Source organism: Lipotes vexillifer, unplaced genomic scaffold (genome assembly GCF_000442215.2).
Source record: "Lipotes vexillifer unplaced genomic scaffold, Lipotes_vexillifer_v1.1 scaffold442, whole genome shotgun sequence".
In the NCBI taxonomy this organism is placed as follows: domain Eukaryota; kingdom Metazoa; phylum Chordata; class Mammalia; order Artiodactyla; family Lipotidae; genus Lipotes; species Lipotes vexillifer.
The window spans coordinates 1286203-1307722 of record NW_006790311.1 but is presented as its reverse complement, the minus strand read 5'-3'; the positions used below and the strand labels follow the sequence as shown (position 1 = coordinate 1307722).

The 21520-nt window shown below is 43.5% G+C and overlaps 1 protein-coding gene across 1 annotated transcript; it reads right to left on the bottom strand.

Annotated features, from left to right (window-relative positions):
• Positions 1-360: 360 nt before the first annotated feature.
• DDX25 (DEAD-box helicase 25) lies at positions 361-20223 on the bottom strand. The gene is made up of 12 exons (XM_007463613.1): positions 20030-20223; positions 19344-19410; positions 19053-19097; positions 18411-18546; positions 17117-17209; positions 16881-16983; positions 15206-15320; positions 13790-13967; positions 5739-5976; positions 4378-4540; positions 2182-2370; positions 361-640 (listed from the first exon to the last, which is right to left on the bottom strand). Exons 1-12 carry the CDS (start codon positions 20090-20092, stop codon positions 579-581), a joined length of 1452 nt encoding a protein of 483 aa, XP_007463675.1. The 5' UTR covers positions 20093-20223; the 3' UTR covers positions 361-578.
• Positions 20224-21520: the final 1297 nt, after the last annotated feature.

Genomic DNA, 21520 nt, shown 5'->3' with positions numbered 1-21520 from the left:
AACACTAAAACAGAAGCAAAATACTCTCTTTCAAATCGTTTTACTTTGTGAAGGTTTCACCCTGCACTCACACGTGAGTGTGTGTCTGTGCGGGGGGTGCAGGGGTGCGTGCATGTGTGGGGAGGGGCGAGGGGGAGGTAGGGAAGACACTAGGGGTGGGAGGGGCAGCAGTGAGCAAGTCTGAAGACGTGTGGTTTTTTCACTTGTCGACCAACTCAAATTCCAGAAACAGTGACGTTCTACTGCCATCTCGCGGCACCGTGAGATATTCACAGGCAGCATGACCTGCTCAGATTCTATAAACTAAATCCCACCACAACCCAGTAGCCCACGCAAAGATGTTTATCTGTGAAAAGACTGGAATAAGAAATAATCTCTCTTTATTTACTCAAAAGGATCAAGTGCTTCACACCAATTTGGTTCAGAAAGAACTCCGGTCTTAAAACTAAGGCTACCACGACATTTATTTTGCCATATATTAACAGTTTCAGGTTGGAAAAGGCTCAACATAAAAAATCACTTTCAAAACCTACACTGTCACATAAACCAGAACGCTTGTAAACGATAAAGTTCTCTCTTCAATATTCAATATTTTCAATTTCATCCATGTCTTCAGGGTTGAGCTGCTTAATATTGCTGTCTGAAAGAACAAAAGAGAAGGCAACAGTCTTATCCCAGGGCCTAAACGCAATTTCATTCCATCCAATTACATTTCTGAAGATAGAGTGACACCTTGTATGGAAAGCCTCGAGATACTGGGACATTCTCTAGATTAGGTAAGGAAGGGATGGTGTCCAAATAACCAGTCCACACTAACTACAATGGCATCAAATGCACCAGACAAGACAACATACATGTCTAAATACTGTGGGGCAGAAAAAAATCACCAGAGTGCAGAGAGGGGAACCTGGGAAGGTGCCTGGTTGAGCTCAGGAGGGTGAAGTGGGCGTGTGCATTGGGGGGGCGGGTTTGCTGAATGGCAACAGGGAGTGTTGATTACCACAGTAACAGTGATCTTAATGGTTCTTTCTCCGCCCCCATCCCTCCTCGTTATCCTAACGCAGGGGTGCTTAATCAACTTCCCTGAAGGGTCCACAGCCAGTCTGCAAACCTTTTAAAATTATATTCCAAATGGCACATATGTGCCTGTGTGCATTTCCCCAGGGATAGTGTCCTTGGCTTCCCACAGAGGTTAAGTACCATTGTCCTAAAGGTGAAAGATACACCTGGAGTCCTGCGAGGGTTCTTCCTCGCCTGCTCCGCAGCCGTATCTATCCAGGGCCCTGGGGCAGGGGGACATCTCAGCTTCTGTTACCCTTCAAGTTTCCACCAGACTGCAACACGCCTGTCCAAGAGCCCCAGCGGGTTAGCAGAGCCTGCCTTGTTTAGATGCGGGGCGGGGGGGGGGGAACTTTCAGCCCCTCCCCCACTTCCGGGAAGGAGATTGACTTCAATCACCAATGGCTAATGATTTAATTAACAATGCCTACATAATAAAACCTGGATAATAACCCCTACGTGATGGAGTTGAGAGAGCTGTCAGGTTGGCAGTCCCACTCCCACATTCCTCTTCCACAGGCTGTTCCTGGCTTGTTTCCTTTATAATAAACCAGGAATAGTAAGAAAAGTTCTTTCCTGAGTTCTGTGAGTCATTCTAGCAAGTTATCAAACTTAAGGAGGAGCCATGGGAACCCCTGAATTTATAGTCTGCAGAACATAAGTGTGGGTAGCCCAGGGCCCCTGCTTGTTGTTGGGGGGGGGGGGGGGGGGGGGGCACTGGAGGAAGGCAGCAGGCCTCAGGATTTAGGACTGTCCTAGCTGGTCGCTGGGGCAACAGGAAGGGAAAAATGTACATAAAAAAGGAAGCTGGGGACACAACATAATCTTAAAGGAGCTTATTACTTTGCCTAGGGTGGTTCTTCATGGACGTAAAATCTGCTCCAGATCCCAGAATGAGCAATAAAATAGAAATATGAGCTCCTATCAATTCCACTTGGTTTCCACAGCTTCCTTTAATTACCCCTGCCTCCTGTTAGGAACTCTGGCACTAAGAAGTAGAAGCCTACTCCCTGGCTCCTGCCCCCACCCGATCACAAGCCTCTGGGCTAGAGGTCCATGACACACATCGTCACTGTCAACGTGGGCAGGTCCACAGCTCTGGGCATGAAGGGTACTACTCACTGAAGTGGTGCTGGATCTTCATCAGCAGGGCCAGCTTATCCACCTCGATCATGTTGAAGGCAAGGCCTTTTTTCCCAAAGCGGCCTGTCCGCCCAATACGGTGGAGGTAGGTCTCATAGTCTGGCTCCTCTGCTGAGTTCACAGGCAGGTCAAAGTTCACAACAATTGTGACCTGCTTCACATCAATCCCTGCAAGAGGAACGACACTTCAGGGTCCTGCAACTTTCTCCTCAGGACATAGCTATTCAAGAACCACATCTGCCGAGGGAATTCTCATTTAATAGACACAATCTGTAAATCAAACATGCTTTTACGTAAATGAAATAGGTCCTTTGGTCAGGCAATTTGCTTGCAAGTATGTATGTCTATGATGCTGGATAAGAGTGTCAGTAGAAGCGAATTATACAGAAGTCTAAATGTGTACAAAGCACGCGTGTGTGTGTGCGTGCGTGTGTGTGTGTGTGTTGGGGAGGGGCTCTCAGCAGGTCACACAGCCCTGCCATATTCTCCACCCCCACTGTGCTAAGTGCCCAGCAAGCCCCTTAGTCTCACATCCCCTTACCCATCACAGGGCCCCAGCTCCACCCCATTCCACGGCCATTGTTCTCGTCAGGCCATTTTATCCATTGCCTCAACTGTTACAACTATTTCCGGACAGGTCTCCCCAGTCCCTCATCTCCCACTCCTGTAATCGTCACCGTGGTCACCACAGCAACGTCCAGAGCACTTGTGTTTAGAATCCAGCTGCCCAAACAGTACAGGATAAAGTACAAACAACTCAAGAATTCCAAGAGTTCTCCCCTTCCTTTCACACCTTTCACTCCTAATGTGTGTGCTCACCTAGTGCCTCCATTCCTCAACACTAATAAGCTGTCTGGGTCATAATCCTTGTCCTCCCTGTACTGTGCCTTGACTCTGGAGCAATTTGTGCCCTCTTTTCTCTGGGGTCTGGAGCTGTGCTGTCCAGTATGGTAACCACTGGCCTTATGGCTATTTAAATTAATTCAAATTAAAAATCCAGTTCCTCAGCCATACTAGTCACACATCAAGTGCTCAACAGCCACCACATATGGCTTGGACAGCAGAGAACAGGAAATTTATATCAATGCAAAAATTTCTATTGGCTAGTGCTGGTCTAGAGAGTCAAGAGTCTAGGCAGCGTGCTCCCGAGGGGAAGGAACCTCATCCTTTTTTAGGCTACTCCTCCAAATGCCAAGCTCAGCAGTCATGGCAGGTCCTTGGTTCTATCTGGTGAACTAGTAATAAATTAGGGAACATGGTTCGAGTATGCGGTGCAGGCAAGGATACAGGAGGAATGAGGAAAGCAGGAAAGCCCTCCTCTCGAAAAAACAAAGATTTTTCTTCCAGTAGTCAATAGTTTTAAAATTAAAAACACCTCAGAGATGACCAACATCATTAGTCATTAGGGAACACAAGTTGAAAACACGAGATACCACACACATCTACTAGAAAGCTTAAGATGAAAAAAGAGTGTCAATACCAATTACTGACAAGGATGGAGAATAACTGGAAGCCTCCTCTATTGCTGGTAGAGATGCAAAAGGGCACAGCCACTCTGGAAAACAGCTTTGCAGTTTCCTATAAAGCTAAACATACACTTACCACATGACCCAGAAATCCTCCTCCTAGGCATTTACCCAAGAGAAATGAAAGCATATGTCCACCTAAGCCTTATACATGAATGTTTATTACAGCTTTAGTCCAAACAGCTCCAAGTTGTAACCAATCCAAATGTCCATCAGCTGGTGAATGGAAGACCTAATTGTGGTACGACCCAGTCAATGGAATACTACTCAGCAATAACAAGGAATGACCTACTGATACATGTAACAACATTGATGAATTTCAAAGTATGGTGTCAAGTAGAATAAATCAGACACAAAGGCTACCAACTGTATGATTTAACTTACATGTCATTCTGCAAAAGACAAAAATACAGAGACAGAAATCTGGTCAGTAGTAGGCAGGGGTCATTAGTTACAGAGACTGATTGAAAATGGGCACTGAGAAATTTTGAGGGGAGATGGAAATGTTCCATATTTTGATTACAGTGATGGGTATGTGACTATATATGTTTGTCAAAACCCTCTGAAACGTATCCTTAAAAAGAGTGAATTTTATCACATGTAAATGATACCTCAATAAACTTGACTTTAAGCGCGTACACATACACACCTCGAGCACAGACGTTGGTTGTTATAAGAACTTTCTCCTTCCCATCTCGAAACCTCTGAATGACGGAAGCTCGCTGATCCACAGTCAGCTCTCCACTTAACAGAGACACCTGGTGGCCATCATGCATCATCTCCACGGTCAACCATTTGGCATTTTGACGAGTCTGCATGAAAATCAAAACCCAGCATGGCGCCCAAGTTGAAGCAGCCTGGCTACGTGTGCAGCGCTCACGTAGGGCATGGGAGCTGGGGGTGCTGTAGGGCATGGGAGCTGGGGGTGCTGCAGAGGAGTTTTGCTTCACCTTCCCTTTGAGGCCTAGAGGGATCTGAGAATGTGGCAGGGGATTCTCCCTCCCCTGTGCTTTTAAGGGGCACATCCACTCAACCTGTAAGAGCTTTGGCTTCTCAGCCCTGAAACAGAGAATAAAATGCTCCGCCCACCTCTCATGGTGGTCTGATGACAAAATGAGGTAACCTAACAATGATGACATCCTTGTGTACGCCAGGCACTTTGCTAAAACCGTTACGTGCATCACGTTCATCTGCTTTCATAATGATCTGATGAAGTTGCTACCTAAGTTCATTTAAAAAAACTGAAAAATAAACCCAAAGCTTAAAACCATGAAGTGATTTGCCCAAGATCACATGGCTAGTCCATGGCAGAGCTGAGCTTTCCTTTACTCTACAAGGATGTTTCCAGGGCCATCCATGTGTTGGGTGGGGGCATGAAGGTGAGTGGAACAGGTGAGAGCCTGCTCTCATGGAGCTGACTGTGTGCACATGGTGGTGAAAAAAATACAACCAAGACACGAACACGAAAAACGTCAGACAGGAAAAGTAAATATGAAAATAAAAACAAGGGGCTGTTAATAGTGAGTGACTGAGTGGCTACTTTGCTCATAGTAAGTTAGGAGTAGGACAGAACATTCTTAACCTGATAAAGGGTATCTATGGAAACACTACAATAAACATCAACCTGAATGGGCGTGTTAGAAGCAGTCCCTCTAAAAGAAGGATGCCCAGGGAGTTCCCTGGTGGCCTAGTAGTTAGGATTCCAGGCTTTCACTGCCGTGGCCCAGGTTAAATCCCTTGTCAGGCAACTGAGATCCCACAAGCGGCGTGGCGTGGAGCAACCGAAAAAGAAAGAAAGAAAAGAAGAAATAAAAGAAGGATGCCCTCTGTTTCACACCATATTGAAGTCCTATTCCATTACTTCAGTTTCACCCATAAAATACAGATAACCTCTCTTCAGAGTTGCTCTGAAGATTAAACAACATAATGTACAAAAAGCACCAAACACGGTGCCCGGCTCCACCTGCACAGAAATCTGGGCACGAGTAAGACAAGTCCCAGCAGACTTACCTGGCAGAATATGATGGCCTGGCCAATGGTGATGCCACCATAAATGTTGCACAGAGCCTGGTACTTGTCTTTCCTATTCCTACACAGCACATAATACTGTCGGATGTTGTTCAGGGTCAGCTCCTCTTTCCGTAACTTGATAACGTTGGGGTCAGGAATGATTCGCTCCGCAAACTGCCACACGGAGTCTTCAAAGGTCGCTGAAAAGAGGAGCATCTGGCACTCGGAGGGTAAAGCTCTACGAGAGAGGAGGGAAGAAGGCCGTCACCCGACGGCCAGGCCTGTCCCTCTCCTGGGGGGCCGCTTCCAGCACTTGACGCCCACAGCCATCAGCTGCCCCCCACGCCCCTGCTCCTGCTCTGGGGTCACTGTGAAACGTGCTGCGGCCACGACAACTACACCTGCTGCAGAGCGCCACATGTCAGGCCCTCCTGCCCACCAAGAATTTGGGAAAATGGATACACTGAATGTGGGGCTCCAGAGTGAAGTGTAGGTAAGTGATCTGGGTTTTCACGCCAGTCTTCTCCTTGGGAGAGATGGGCTTGTGGAGCCTAGGGTGTCAGTCTAGGTGCTATTTACGGCAATCATCCCGCACAAGTTCCATGCGGATGAAGGGCACAGAGGCTCATCATTCGGTGGCAGGTGTTCTATCTCTGGGGCGGGAAAGAACAGCCACATTAAGTCTATTTGGAACGGGAAGAACCTGGATATAAGTAAAAGGGGAGCAGAAGGGGAAGATGCTACTGCACGTGGAATGTAAACTGAACCCACAGTGAACAGAGGCTAATTGATACCAAGTTCATAAAAAAGGCAAAATGAATGTAGAGTCAGCAGTCAGGATACAGCTAAGCCTGTGGAGGAGAGAGGGGCGGGTGACAGGAAAGGGGCGGCAGGGGATTTCTGGGGTGCCAGTAAAGTTCTATGTCTTGACCTGGGCCATTGTCCCACGAGCATAGCCTCTCTGTGATAGTTCACCCAGCAGTACACTTAGGATTTGTATATTTCTCTGTACATATTTTATACATCAATTAAAAAGTTAATTCTTTAAACAAAATAGAAGAGAGACCAGAGAGGAATCACTGCCTTTGAGAAGACAACAGAGCACTTAGAGAATAAGCTGTTAGGGCTAAAAGGGAGCAGGTAAGCTCATACAGTCCAGCGATTCCCAAACATTATTTCAAGCCTGGGACCTGAATCATCTGGGAGCTTTTCAAACAACAATCGGACCGATTTCTGGTTGGCCACAGGAGACTACGTCTGTTACCTTCTCAGTGTCCGGCATCCCACTAATGTGACTATAAAGTGATTAAGTTATGAACTCACAAAACGTGCAGAATAAGAGAAACGGGTGGATATTTCAATATATTTTTGCAAGATGGAAAAGTGTGATAACCAAGAAAATGGATGAAGCTACAATACGAGCGCTACAAAGGGAAGTGCTGATGCAAAGACAGCGCTTCCCTCAGAACCACTGGGAGGCCTGGGACGTGCAAGACCAGAGGCCTGGTGGGGTGGGGTGAGGGCTGTGAGAAGATATGAGGAGAATCTGTATCAGCAGGCTGCGTCGCTCAGCCATCTGCTCTCCCACACCCTTCACCTGTAAAAAAAGGGCACTAGGACTGGTAGCCCCAGGCTGCGGCCATTTCATTCCAAAAAGAAAACTTATATAAATTGCCCAAGGGAAGGAAACATGGGCTGTTCTGCAGAACACACTGGATTTTGAAGACTTAGTATGAAAAGAAAGAATGCAAAATATTTCGTTAACAATTTTTAGATTGATAACATTACTTGTTAAGATGCTATTTTTGATATGTCACGTTAAATAAAATGTTCTATAACGTGAATTTCACCTGTTTCTTTTTTAATGTGGCTATTAGAAAAATTTTAAATTACACATGTGGCTTACATTATATTTCTATTGGACAGTACTGTGATTTAATGTATTTTAAGCAAAAGGAAGGAAAACTGAACAATGGAGGGATGAACAACCAACATGAATACTCGAATTTTACTTAATATTCTTTTTAGTAGAAAGCCCTTTTTGACTATTGAATCTTCCCTGGACTTCCGAATCTTTTATTCACTCTTACATTTAAACATACCAACTTATTGGTAGGGGATGGCAAGAAGGGAGTCTTGCTTGATCTTGGGCCCACATTTTTTAAAATAGGAAGGCTGGATGAAAATATATACAAGGAGCAGCTGGACCCCACCCTTCTTTGGCAGCTAAGCTTGTACAAGCAGAAGAGCCTCAGCAGAAGGTGAGGGTAAAGCAGACAGCTGAACAGGGGATCAAGTGAAAATACGTATACTGAACGGTGGACCCCTCCCAGCCCATCCACCAGAGCATCCTGCTCTGCTCCCAGGATGCCAGCAACTGAGTGTCCCAGGAAGGAGATTAGAGACATTACATACTCCTAAAGACTTCCAGGTGACAAGCATCCTAAAGTGAAGCTTCCAAGTCACACGCCCCAACCGTGCACACAGAGCTGTCGATAAATAAGCTTTCTAGTTCTTCAGCTTGGGTTATGAAAGGCTAGTGCAGGGTCACCAGATGTGAGAAGGAAAGATCCGCCACAAAGACAGACTGTAGCCAACAAACATAAAAGGAAACTTAAATCACTCAGAGACAGGGTTGAGAACAGGCAAAAAATTTAATGCTATAATTAATATCCTCAAAGAGATAACTGTAGGTATCACATATCTTTCTTGTGTTATGGATGTTTTATATCCATAAGACAAGAAAAGGAAGCTATGGAAAAGAAACAGAGGACAATGCAGGTATGATCCAGACACGACAGAAAAAGGCTAACCGACTGTGTTATTTTAGTGACGGATGGAATGACACATACAACTGGGTTAAAGAGGTAAATAATGGAAACAGAGAAGACTGCACCAAATGAAGGGATGAATTTGGGACTAGGCCTGGTGGAGAAGGGATGTGGAAAGCATATATGGAAACTGAATCGCACAAGTTCAGGATGAGACAGGCAATACTTCTAAATTAAGTTTTTTGCCTCCTCCAAACACACCAGTGCTCAGCTGAATTAGTTTGCCCACACCATGCAAAGGGACACATGTGACTCTATCTTTCCCTTGCCATCCCTATGAAACTGAGTAAAGTTACATTTCCTGGCTCAGAGGCTGCAAGTAAAGTGTCCTGCGGGTGAACAAGGCGGGAGCTTTTGATAACAGACGTCTTTCCTCTCTCAGTGTAGCGTGGAGTGTCTCAGATCTTACCAGAGACCATGATTCTACAGTATATCCAGTGAGATTTCAAATCACGGCAACACAAAATACACGCCCCACCCCTCCAATCTCTTAGGTACTTGGTTTTGAAAAAATGGAGTCTCAAAACATCTTTTTGGCTTCTATGAAGTTTTTATACAACACAGAAAATATACAACAAAAGACTGTTGACATTGTATCCAAATACAAATTAGCCTTTGTTCAACTCCCTGCATAAGCAGCAGACAGTGCAAATGTATATTCTGGCATATTCCATTCAGTCTATAAATTCCTTATCAAAGAACAAGAAAAGATCTTACCAGCTAGATGTCCTGCATCCTTTGTACACAATACTTTAAAAAACACATACAATATGCTTACCTGTGATATTGAGCTTTTCATTACCGAAGTTTTGGGTCACTTTGTTATTTCAAACTTGCAGAAGCCTTACTAAGATTTCTAACTGTGCAGAAATGGATGCAGAGCTACCTCAGACGTGTGCCTACAAGATGCCTGCCATTGCAGCTGGCCAGTGAAAAGATTTAAAATGTTGGCCCATTTTCAAAGTTCGAGACAAAAAGAATGTCCAACTCCAACCGGAAATATGTCAAGGATGAGAATGGAGAAAAGATTATAGTAAAATAGAAATAACACACTGTTTCTCCATAACTGTCTGATGACTTGTGAAGAGGCCTTGTACTGACTGCACCTGAGCTGTCTGGTGTTCTGTAAAGGCTGTAACAAAAACTTGTAGCAAAAAATGACTCATTTTTCCTTTTTTTAGGAATAAAACTGCTGCAGAAGTCGAAAAATGTCAGCAGAAAAGGACAGCCCAGTTGAGAACTTTCTAATTTCTTTACTAAATTTATAAAGAATCCATCTTTCAGTTTGACAAGTTTAAGTCACCTCTGTGCTTTATAATCATTTTCCCTGAGGAGAAGGGGTTTCACTTATGATGACATCTAATAGACTTCAGAGTGTCTGAAAATGATAGACATTTTAGACATGGATAACCTAAACGATGGATTTATAGATGCAAAGGATCTGAATGACAAACAGTTGGTCCACCGAAACAAGCCTGCAGATACAGTGGAAGAACATTTTGAAGGAGCTAGAAATTGATTCTTGCAAGTCTAAAAACCACTGTTGCTAGGAGGTAAACTCCTAAGTATTCTATGCTTGAACACTTTTGTTCAGAGGATATCACACTGGACTGATACCAAGAATCAGTGTGGGCTTCTACTATATATAAAATAGATAACTAATAAGGAGCTACTGTATAGCACAGGGAACTCAAATCAATACTCTGTAATGACATATATCAAAAAAGAATCTAAAGAAGACTGGATATATGTATACCTATAACAGATTCACTTTGCTGTACAGCAGAAAACTAACACAACAGTGTAAATCAACTATACTCCCCCCCCCAAAAAAAAAGAATCAGTGTGGGCTTAATAAGGGCAGTGCTGCAAGTCAAAATGAATTTTAGATTTGACTGTATTCTGTTTTACTGCCACATACAAGAAAAGAGGGCTGCAGGGAGTTCAGAGGATACTGGAAAAGAGAGAGTCAAAACATCTTACCACACTATGAGACAGAAAGAAAAGTGTCATTATTGTTTCTGTCATTAAATACAGGTACAGTAAGTCCCCTACATACGAACCTTCAAGTTGTGAACCTTCAAAGATGCAGATGTGTGTTCACATGTCCAATCACGTAAGCTAGTTCACGTGTCTGGCATACACTGTCACATCCGTGCATCCTCTACAAGTGGTTGTACTTTTGTGTACTTTACTGTGACATACTGTATAGAGTACAGTAGTACAGTATCTTTATTTGAAGCAAGAGGACGACTTCACTGAACTCCTTGCTGTGCAACACAAGGAGCTTACTAATGAAGACCAGATGGAATTGGAGGCCCAGAAAAAGGATGAAGAGAGACAAGAGGATGAAGAAGTAACTGAAGAGCTGAAGAGATTCATGACTCAGGAAATGGCAGGGGATTTTCTTTATTTGAGGCGGCACTGTTAGTTATTGACGCACAGGACCCGAACGCAGAATGGTACATGAAGGTTGCAGCAGCTGTTCAGAATGCAACCCATTGCTACCGTGTCATCTATGATGAGAAAAAAAGAGCTACTACCCAGACATCACTGGATCGTTTTTCAAGACAGTAGATAGAATTGAATTCAGCAAGGAACCAGAACCTGTGCCAGCAACGTCAGGCGTGAGTGACATTGCAGCTTGTCCTCCACTCCTATGGCTGACGATCCTTCAGCTCTACCGTCTCCCACCTCCTCTCCCTCCTCCAGTCAGTAACCCTTCTTGCCTGTTCACTTGATGCCAGCCCCTGTAATGCCAGCTGTTGTACTGTACTACTGTACTTTTCAAGGTACTTGAAAAGTAAGTAAGATTAAAAATATTTTATTTTTTGTGTTTGTTTTTTATGTATTATTTGTGTGAAAAGCATTATGAACCTATTACAGTACAGTACTATATAGCCAATTGTGCTAGTTGGGTACCTAGGCTAACTTTGTTGGACTTATGAACAAACTGGACTTAACGAACACGCCCTCAGAACAGAACTCATTTGTATGTGGGGACTTACTGTAATATGTTTAATTAGTTCTATCGTATTTACGTTCTCCTCATAAATAGTTCTATAATTATGTATCTTAAGTATATACAATAGGGAATTCCAGGGAGGTCCAGTGGTCAGGACTCAGTGCTCTCACTGCTGAGGGCCCGGATTTGATCCCTGGTTGGGGAACTAAGGTCCTACAAGCTGTGTGGTGAGGCCAAAAAAAAAAAGAAAAAAAAAAGAATATACAATAGCACAGCCTCCAAAATTTAAGCAGCCTATCATGTTTAAAAAGATTCAACTGCTACGTCAGAGACGAAACATTATTGTGGTATTTTTCTCATACATATTATTTAATTAGTTCTCCTATGAATTACTACTAATTGCCAGTTTAGTCCTACAGTTGTTTTGTTTAAATAGTAGCACTAATGTAACAGAAAACATAATTTCAAATAAACATACATTTTCCATATTTTATGTTAAATAACACATGTACGATTATTTCTTCTGTATTATATATATATATATATATATATATATATATATATATGAGATATATGTGTGTGTATGTATGTACATATATATTTGCCTGCTATGACTGTATCCCGGGTTGTCTTCCTAAAAAGTTGGTCACCGCAGGGAAAGAAGTAACATAAGAAATTTCCCCAGATCTGGAAGGCACAAGTTTTGGGAAGGAAAAGAGTGTACCATGTGTCTAGTACAATGAAGAAAAAAGAGATGTGAACCAAAGCACATCATTGAGAAGTTTCAGTACATCATGGAGAAAAAGATTCCAAAACCTTCTACCGAGGAAAAAACAGATCGCAGACAAAAGTCTGAGCATCAGGATGACATTAAACTTCCCAGCAGCAACACTGGAAACAGAGTATTAATTATAGTAAAAAGACAACCACTTTTCTTTTTTTAACACTGTCTCCGAATTTACAGGGAGAAAGCTTTTCAAGACAGGATTCCACATCCAGGGAAACTCAGCCCAAAGATCAAATTTACAGGTACAGTAAAAACATTTTCATACAAGCAGGGGCTAGAAAATGAACTTCCTACACATCCTTTTGCAGGAAGCCATTAGCAGATACATTCCAGCATATTCAGTAAACCAACAGTAAACCAAGAAGAAGGACCCACAAGACAGGAGATCCGAAACTGTTAGTGAGGACAGGGGAAACCTGTAATGCGGCTGTGACCACAGGACTGGAGTGCAACCAGTCCGGGCTGAAACTGGAGACAGTGAGTGTGGGAGATCTTCCGGACCAAAAGAAACCCATGGAATTTTAAGATGTATTTGACTATCTGGAGATATCACTGACATATGACACGTATGATGAAACAGGTAGCGAAAAATTAAAGACCGCTACACAGTGATAGTAGTCAAATGAAGGAAAAGAGGCAACTCTAGAGGGAGAAGCACAAGAAAAACGTAATTATAATAATTCAATACTCAGCAGTGAACGTTATTTGTGTTGTGATAATGATATCAATACCAGCCTGAATGTAACCAACAATGTTGCATATAACGAATATACAACGAGAAATACCAGTGTGAGCAGGTTATTGAAAGGTATGAAAGTTAATGTCGTAACGGACAGTATTCTCTAGGGGTTGGGGCAGGGGATTATTGCTTATCATTACAAGTCTTTCAATATTATACTTGAATTTAACACAGTGTATAAATACTTTATTTAAAAATGAGCAATGCAGACTCTTAAAGCCCACTCCCAGAAATTCTGACTCAGTAAGGTTCAGGTTAGGCTGATAATCTGCAATTTTAAGCCCCTTGGTGATCCCGGGAGAGAGGCCTAGGAAATCGACAGGATTTATTTAACAACTTACAGGCAAAGTCAGGACTAGATACTAGGCTCCTGATCCCAGGCTGCTGTGTCCTCACAATAGCACTATCAGGTTTTAGTGAATTCTCTTTAGAATTCTGCTCAAATATAAGATTACTGGCAAAATTTGGTGCAGACCCACTGTATATGGATTCCATCTATAAGCCTGCAGCACAGGATTAAAGCAATCAGGCAAGATTACAAGATGAAGAAGCTGGGAAACTACAGCAGGCTGAAGGCCCAGTGAGCTAGTGAAAATAATGGAAACCCAACTTGTTTTAAAGGTGAAAGAAGTGGGGAATAAGCAGTAAAGACAATTAGGAGCAGCAGACAAATGAAATTCCTCCCCTGGACAGAAGATCCAGGAAGAAAAGGCTGGATATGAAGGTTACCTTTGAATACGAATGCTTTGGTCTGAGAATCCTTGCGTGTCGATCATCACATCTGCTTCATCCAGGACAAACACACGAATCTTGGTCAAATCAATTAATTTTTGCTTGAAACACCAATCTAGGACAGTCCCAGGAGTGCCAATTATAATCTGTTTGGTGACATGAGTGCCTCTGGGAACTAGGGAGCAAAGGAAAAGGGTTTAAAGGTTTCCTTCAGATGCAAACGACTCTAACCATCCACAATTCCCGGTAATGAAACACATTTTGTAATGGTTTTCCAAGCGCCAACCCTGAGGGTCTTTGTGGTTTTTGATTTTACAGAGTTTTAGGATACATTCCCAAGTTTCTAGCTTTACAGTAATGATAATAGTCGCGCATATTTGATTCTGCCCCACGGTCATTTTAAAAGCCACCCTGGGTTACACGTCTCTGAGACTTGGAAGGCACAGGTTACTTAAAGAAAAAAAAAAAAAAAGCCACCCTGCAGCATTCCCATTGTCCTATTGTCCTACAGAAACACTGGCACAGCAGTGAAAGGCCTACAAATCTTCCCCAAATGGAAAACAACCAAAATGTCTATCAACAGGTTACATGAAATAAATGACAGAGTATTATACAGCTAGTCAAAAGAATGAGATGGGGCTATATATACTGACATGAAAAGATGTTTAAAACGCGTAAGTTTTTGAACAGTATTAAAAAAATGCTCCCATTTTTGTAAGTACTCAAAAACAAAACAAAAAAACACACAAAGGGCTTCCCTGGTGGCGCAGTGCTTGAGAGTCCGCCTGCCGATGCAGGAGACGCGGGTTCGTGCCCCGTTTCGGGAAGATCCCACATGCCGCGGAGCGGCTGGGCCCGTGAGCCATGGCCACTGAGCCTGCACGTCCGGAGCCTGTGCTCCGCAAATGGGAGAGGCCACAACAGTGAGAGGCCCGCATAACGCAAGGAAAAAAAAAAAAAAAAAAAACACACACAAAGATTTGTTAACAAAACCATAGTTGTCTTCGGAAATAGGTTTTTGAAAGAAAGAACAACTTTCACTTTTACCTTTGAACTTTCTGTTTTTTAAAGTTTTTTTTCACTTTATGCATGTAATACTTTAATGAAAAAGTGAAACAATAAAAGCTGTTCTGCACAAAACAACTGAGCCTCACAGAAAACAAGCAAAAGCATCCTCTTCTGGGCTGTGGGAATGATGCAGCTAACATTTACTGGGTCCTTATTATGTGCCAGGGGTGTGCACAGTGCTTTATCTGTATCATTTTATTTAATTCCAGTAACAACTCTATGATATAGGTGCCATTATGTCCACCATTTTAGAGGCAAGAAAGCAGAGAAGGTATATACCACGACTGTGTCAGTGGTGCAGTCGGGATTTAAAGTATCAGCCAGGGCTGGCTTGCTGGTACATACTTCGATTCCCTCGAACGGCGTACATCACTTGAACATCCACACAGAATTTCCCCATCCGTTCGACCACACGGCCAGTTTGCAGAGCCAGTTCATAAGTAGGAGCCAAGCAGAGGCACTGAGAGAGGGAGAGAGGGAGAGAGAGAAGGGGGCAAGGAGAAAGGTTCATAACAGCCATCATGCAATTCTGAAATACAATTAAAATTTGTGGAGGGAGAGGCAGAGAAGTGAAACTGGAGATTTTGGTTGAACAGAATATTTTTACTTGAATACGACTTAGCAGCTGATAGATCTAGGGTGAATGTTGAGTATGGAAGGGGAGAAGAGGCTGAAGGATGAACAAGCAGCTTCCTTTTATACATTCCTCTCTGAAAGGTCATGAAGAAACGCAGGTTATGGGTCACGCTGTTTTGGTAGGGGAAAAATGGGATGTAGCGGGGCTGGGAATCAAAAAGAGAAGGGATGCAAGACTAATTACAGCTTGAGTGTGGTCCCCATTACCTCTTCCCTGATATTAAAAGTCTGCCCATTTCCAGAGCACTCCCTGCTTGGTCCAATCCATCTTACACATCTCTGGCAGAATGTTCCCTGAAACTCTTTCATTTGTTACTTCCATCCCCCCTATAAATGGTGGCTGTTGATGAATGAAGATGTCGATGGAAGAAACTGGTGATACTTAACACATTTTTGAACTTCAATTAAGGATCTGAGATAGAGGGACACACAGCTAAAGTGATAAAAACAGTTTCCACACACACTTCTCAACATGTGTTCAAGCATGGCTTCTCCTAAAGGATTTTTACTCATGATATCAAACCCCAGATATAAATTTCCCTGAACCTGTCTAAAGAAAGCACAGGATTTCCTATGCCTGTCACTAGTCACCCACATCCATGTCCACAGGTTATCTTGCTGCGCAGGTTGTAAACTTCCTGAGGGAATCCCTGCTGCCCCATACCTTTGAGCGCACCCAACACTTGGGCTCTCAGTTTGTCAATCAATTCGATGAACACAGGTTGGAGAAAGAGGGAGATCACCAGATACTTTCCATGTATTGACACTAGGTTGGGAGAAGGGCAAGCGCAGTTCCAGCCCCTGCTCAGTGGCTCTCTGACAACTGTGACCTCACGTGTGACCTTTCCCTCTCTAAGCCTCTGTTTCCTTCTCCACTAAATGAGTAGGAGGGACTGGGTGACCTACAGCTACATAGCTATCACTACTGAATGCTCACTTTATGTTGAGCACGGTGCTAAAAATGTACATTAATTCACTCAATTTGCATGACAATCCTATGAGGCAGGTATTCATTCATTCATTCATTCAATGTTTAAGGAGTGGTTTCTACAAGCCAAGCACTTGAAGTTAGGGTTCAAGGGTGAACAGAACAACTGTGATCCATACCTTTATAAGTGTTATCTTTACTGACAAGAAAACATACTCCAAAAGAGTTACTACCTCGCCTAAGACTTTCAGCTGGTAGGTAGAGAGGCTGGGATTGGAACCAGTCAAACTATAAAGGCTGTGCTCTCAATCACTGCCCCATACTGCTGCCCAATACTCTGACTTTATGAAAGAACGTCTATTCTAAATATCATCACGTCATTGCAGCAATATTGCCTATTACTAAAATATCTTTGGCACCGCAAGCATTCCCATCTCTCTCCCAGCCTTTCCTTACCTGTGGAAACAATTCCAAGGCATTAACTCTGCTTAGCATTGCCAAGACAAAAGCAGCTGTCTTTCCTGTTCCAGACTGACTCTGGGCTATGAGGTTCTGAGGTCTGTAGAAAAGAGGATATGCTGGACATAAACTGAATACAAGCTCCTGAAACTGAATACAAGCTCCTGGGCATAAACTCAGAATATAAGTGACTAAAAATAACCAGTTGGAATACCACTACTGTAGAAACTCACGGATGTGCCAGCATCATAGGGAGAGCCATCTCTTGAATTTTGGATGGTCTATTAAATCCCATTGCATAGATCCCTTTAAGTAACTCTTCTTTTCTGTCAAAAAAAAAAAATCAAATACTTAAAGTCTGTGATGCATCAGTAGCCTCAGAAATACAAACTTGAAAGGTGCATTTCTAAATTAGGCCACTTTGCAACTGAGTATAAAAAGTAATATTTGGAAATATACAAGTTAAACCTCAACTCTCAAACATATATACAATCATGTCTGCACAGTTGGAGCACTAAAGTAATAGGTTGTGTCATAAGCCCAGGCCAAGGATAGTAGTAAGGGCCTAACGTTGAACTTTCTCTTGAACCAAGAAAAAAAAAAGGAAAAACTCATCTGATAGAAGTGCATCAATTTTCCAGTAGAGTTTTATTTTCCACACAAGAAAAAAACTAAGTGAGATTTATTGTTTATTTCTTTTTAGTCAATGACAAACTTTAACGTTTCAATGGCAATTTTCAGAGAAAACAAAATTTCATTTAGGTGATTCTTATATCAGTTCTCTCTAGGAGCAGAAGACACAATATTAGCTCATTCTTCTGAGCCAGTATTTTTAAATGTGTCTTTCCTGGGGTCTCAGGATAGATGTTAGAAAGAGGATAAAGTGAAGTAGGCTGGAACACTTCCACTACAATGACATGCACATTTTGGACATGCTTAATTGGTAGATTAATTGGTAGATTACTGGCAGCCAACCTTTAATCATAAGTAAGCTTCTCCCCAACTAGAAAGCAGGCATTGGGATTTTGGATTTCCCCACTTACACAGGTCTGTATCAGTAACTCGACCTATTTAAATACATTTCCTTAATGCCAGTTGATAACTCCCTAGGAAATGCAAACCTATTTGGAAAAGTTATTCATTTAAATACCATCTGAGACAAAAAAAAATAATTAAAAAGGTAAAAGCTTGTAACTTATCTAAAGGAGTATTTGGGTCATCAAAATTCCTGTTATCTGTACTCTGGTATGGAGAGTAGCAATATGGCTGTGTCTGGCTTAGCTATCCCCCTTAGCACAGCAAGGTTAAAATATTTTACCATCAAAAATGTTCTCAAGTCGTTGGACAATTCAGATATCCTAGTGTTCCTCTTTGAGCTATATTTTAATTGCATGCAAAATGTCCACATCTCATTTGAATATTGACCATTAGAACACGAACGAGATCCTGATGATTATTATTAGCAGATTAGTTTGTTCTGTGCTATGCTCTCTGGAATTTTCCTACACTTAAAGTAAAAATACTCACAGCCGCAGCTCTTCAAATGTTTTCACCGAGTAGAGTGGAGAGTTGGGATCCTTTTGTAAGACTTCAACTCGGTGACTGGATTCTACTAAGGACTGCCGGATTAACTTGTTCAAGAGTGAATTAGCTGCCAATTCCACTAGAAAAACAAGGATAAAACAGGGGATATTGCAGGAGGAAAGTCAAGCCTCCTGAATGACATCTAACAAGTTGCTTCCTTCCATTCAGGGGTTGTATATCAAGCAACTGTTCCTACTCTCATTTTTCTTCCAAAAGAAGGTTCTAAAAAGAATGACACAGCACTGAGAATTCCTTTTCGTTTCCACGAGGATCCAGTTTCTTATGCTCTGTTGCTACACCAACCTCTAACCTCAACCAAGCCTACATCTATTGCCAGCAGACCTAATTTTTCCTTGCCAGCTGAAAATTCGTAACCCATTCCTACATATTCTATTTCAATTTCCTCTAAAGAAGTAATCCTGACTCCTAAGTTAGTATTTCTTCTGACATTCACTATTTATAAAGAAAACAGAAGCAAAGATGGTTCTTTTCCAATTAAGATGGTATTACTCACCCACATTGTGAAAGTCATGATTAAAGGAAAGAGAATGCTAGTAAATACACGCAAATTAATTTATTTCCTACCTCCATCTTCTTCACCATCTTCCTCGGTGTTATTAACAGAACCGTCTAAAAGGATGGAAGAGAAACAACTGTAAAGATAAATGCCAAGCAGGAACGTCCAGCGTATCATCCCAGTTTCTCCTGCAGACTCTACAGTGTGTACAAAGGAAGGGTCAAGCAGTGGAGGAGTGGGTAAAAAGATTGGAAAGGAGGATCTTGAATGTTAAATTAAGGGAGCCAAAGTTGCCAGAGACATGAGGAAAGCAATGCTTTTTAAATGAACTGAGCCCAATCTTCTTTAACAACACTCACCTACGTTTTTAACGGTAGTACTCTTAATACCCCGAAGGTTCTTCCGGGGATGGATGACGTTTGAAAACTATTGAAAGATACAAATTTCAATCAATATTGGGAAGCAAGGCATCAAGCAGCCCAGTGCCACCCCCTAACACGGGCTGGAAGGGAGGCAGGGAAGGCCACGCCAATACTGTTTCCTTTGCGATATTATGTATTAACGGATTCCTTTGAGAAGCAGGTCTCCTGTATGAATTATCCTAAAATCGGAGGAGACTTTCTACTGCCCCTGTATATGAAGTTCCTCTTTATAAGCCTCTAGTCTAAATGTGACAGTCCTCGGCGGGTCACAGCACGAACAAGGGACAGCAGATAGGAAAGCGCGTTGGTAGATGAGATGGAGGCTAGCTGAGGCTTAACGGTCAAATTGGGACAGTAGAAAACTCAGGGTCTACTTGGGGCTCCCAGCTGCTTTCCCTCCCGCAGGTGTCTTCATTTTGCCTTTTCAAACCAAAGGTCTTGTTTCTCTCGGGGTCTCCTTTCCCGTGGCCCTCTTCCAAATCCTTGTCACACCTCCCCACCACCATCCGACACCCGGCTCCAAACCCTAGCGGAGCTCTCCCTTCCCCTCCCCAGCACATTTCCCTCCGGGAGTGCTGTTTTAGCCCCTGCCCCCTTGCCCTCCCCGGCTCGGTGGCAGTTACGTGGCCGTTCAGCCGCTCGCTCTCCGCAGCCCCTGCGTCGCCTCCCCAAAGTAACGACGCCATAGCTGCGATCGCTGCTTCCGCTCCCAGCACGTGCGGCCGCCACAGGCGCGAGGTAGTGCCCGGCCTCACCCAGCGGCCAATGGGCTTTCTCGGGGGGCCGACCAGCCGCCGCGCGCAGGCGCCCGAACTCCGAGGTGGTGGGAGGAGTCGGGGGAGGAGGGCGGGGTCCGCGCCGGAGGGAGCTGGCTGTAGTGGTCTGCCAGGGCCCCAGTCAGCGCTAGGCGTTGGAAACCCGGCCGAGGCGCTATCGTGGTGAACGTTCGCCCGCGGCTGACCTCTGCTGTGCAACAGCAGCGTGGGACGCTAAGCGGCAGCAATCTCCGTGCTGATTCGAGAGTCCCACCTCTCCTACCCCACCACCCTCTCCCCAGACTATTCTCCTGGTGGTGAGGCAGGGCCCCTCCACCCCGCTTCAAGCTCTCGTGCCCGCGTCCCCTCGAAATTTCCGCTTCTGCGTTGCAGGATGTCAGAAAGGCTAGTGAATGGCATAGGAAAGTGGAGAGTCAGAATTGGTGAGTTTCATCTGACAAATGAATTCGAATGCGAAAGATGCAGAGATGAAGTAAAGTTGTTCAAGCTCAAACTATCGTCCCTGTTACTAGATACCTGTGACGTTTCCACATACTGGCTTATTTTCATTTTAATTCTGATACGCGCCTCTTGGTAAAGCAATCCGGAGAAAACGGTTTCCCTTTCGGTACAACCTTCACCTGCTACCTTCACCTGCATAATCCGGGATAGATTCTGTGCACTAATGACTGCTAAATTTGGACAAAAGAACCAGATCCGCACCCCCCACTCACCCCCGCCAGTTTTCTAACTGGAATCTTGCGGTTTCGATCAGCATCTCTAGAAAAACGCGCAAACAAAACCTAGTTATGATCTCTCCGTGGTGCTGAAGCAAGACTCCCCATCCCTGTTCGGTCACTCTCGGACACCTCAGTCGTCTGTTTTGAGATTATCACATTCCTTTTCAGCCTTTCCATGTGGATTCTAATTGTAAACGTTTTTGACTCTCAATGATAACTTTCTACTAATTTAAGTACGAATAAAATCAGACCAAGTTCTTTAATTTTAGTTTTCTATTACTTTAGCGCACTAGAAATTATCCTTTTATTCTTCTCCTACCGCAGGACCCAGATTCTGCTTTGTTGGAGGTGGACAAATGGTGACTAGATTCAGGCAGATTTCAGCGTCAAGCCTGCACTCCCGGCTCTTAGAACTACATTTCCCATGAAGATGGACTACACTTCCCATGAGGCCCCGGACGCGCGCGTAGAAAACGCAAAGGGACAGCTTCCTGTCTCGAGAAAAGCTGCGTGGCCGACGACCGGAAGGTAAATGTGGGGGTTTTGGGGTGGGTGATTTTCTGGGTTCTTCCAAGGGGTACGGACAGATGGACAAACAGATGGACGTTTCTCTCTTTCC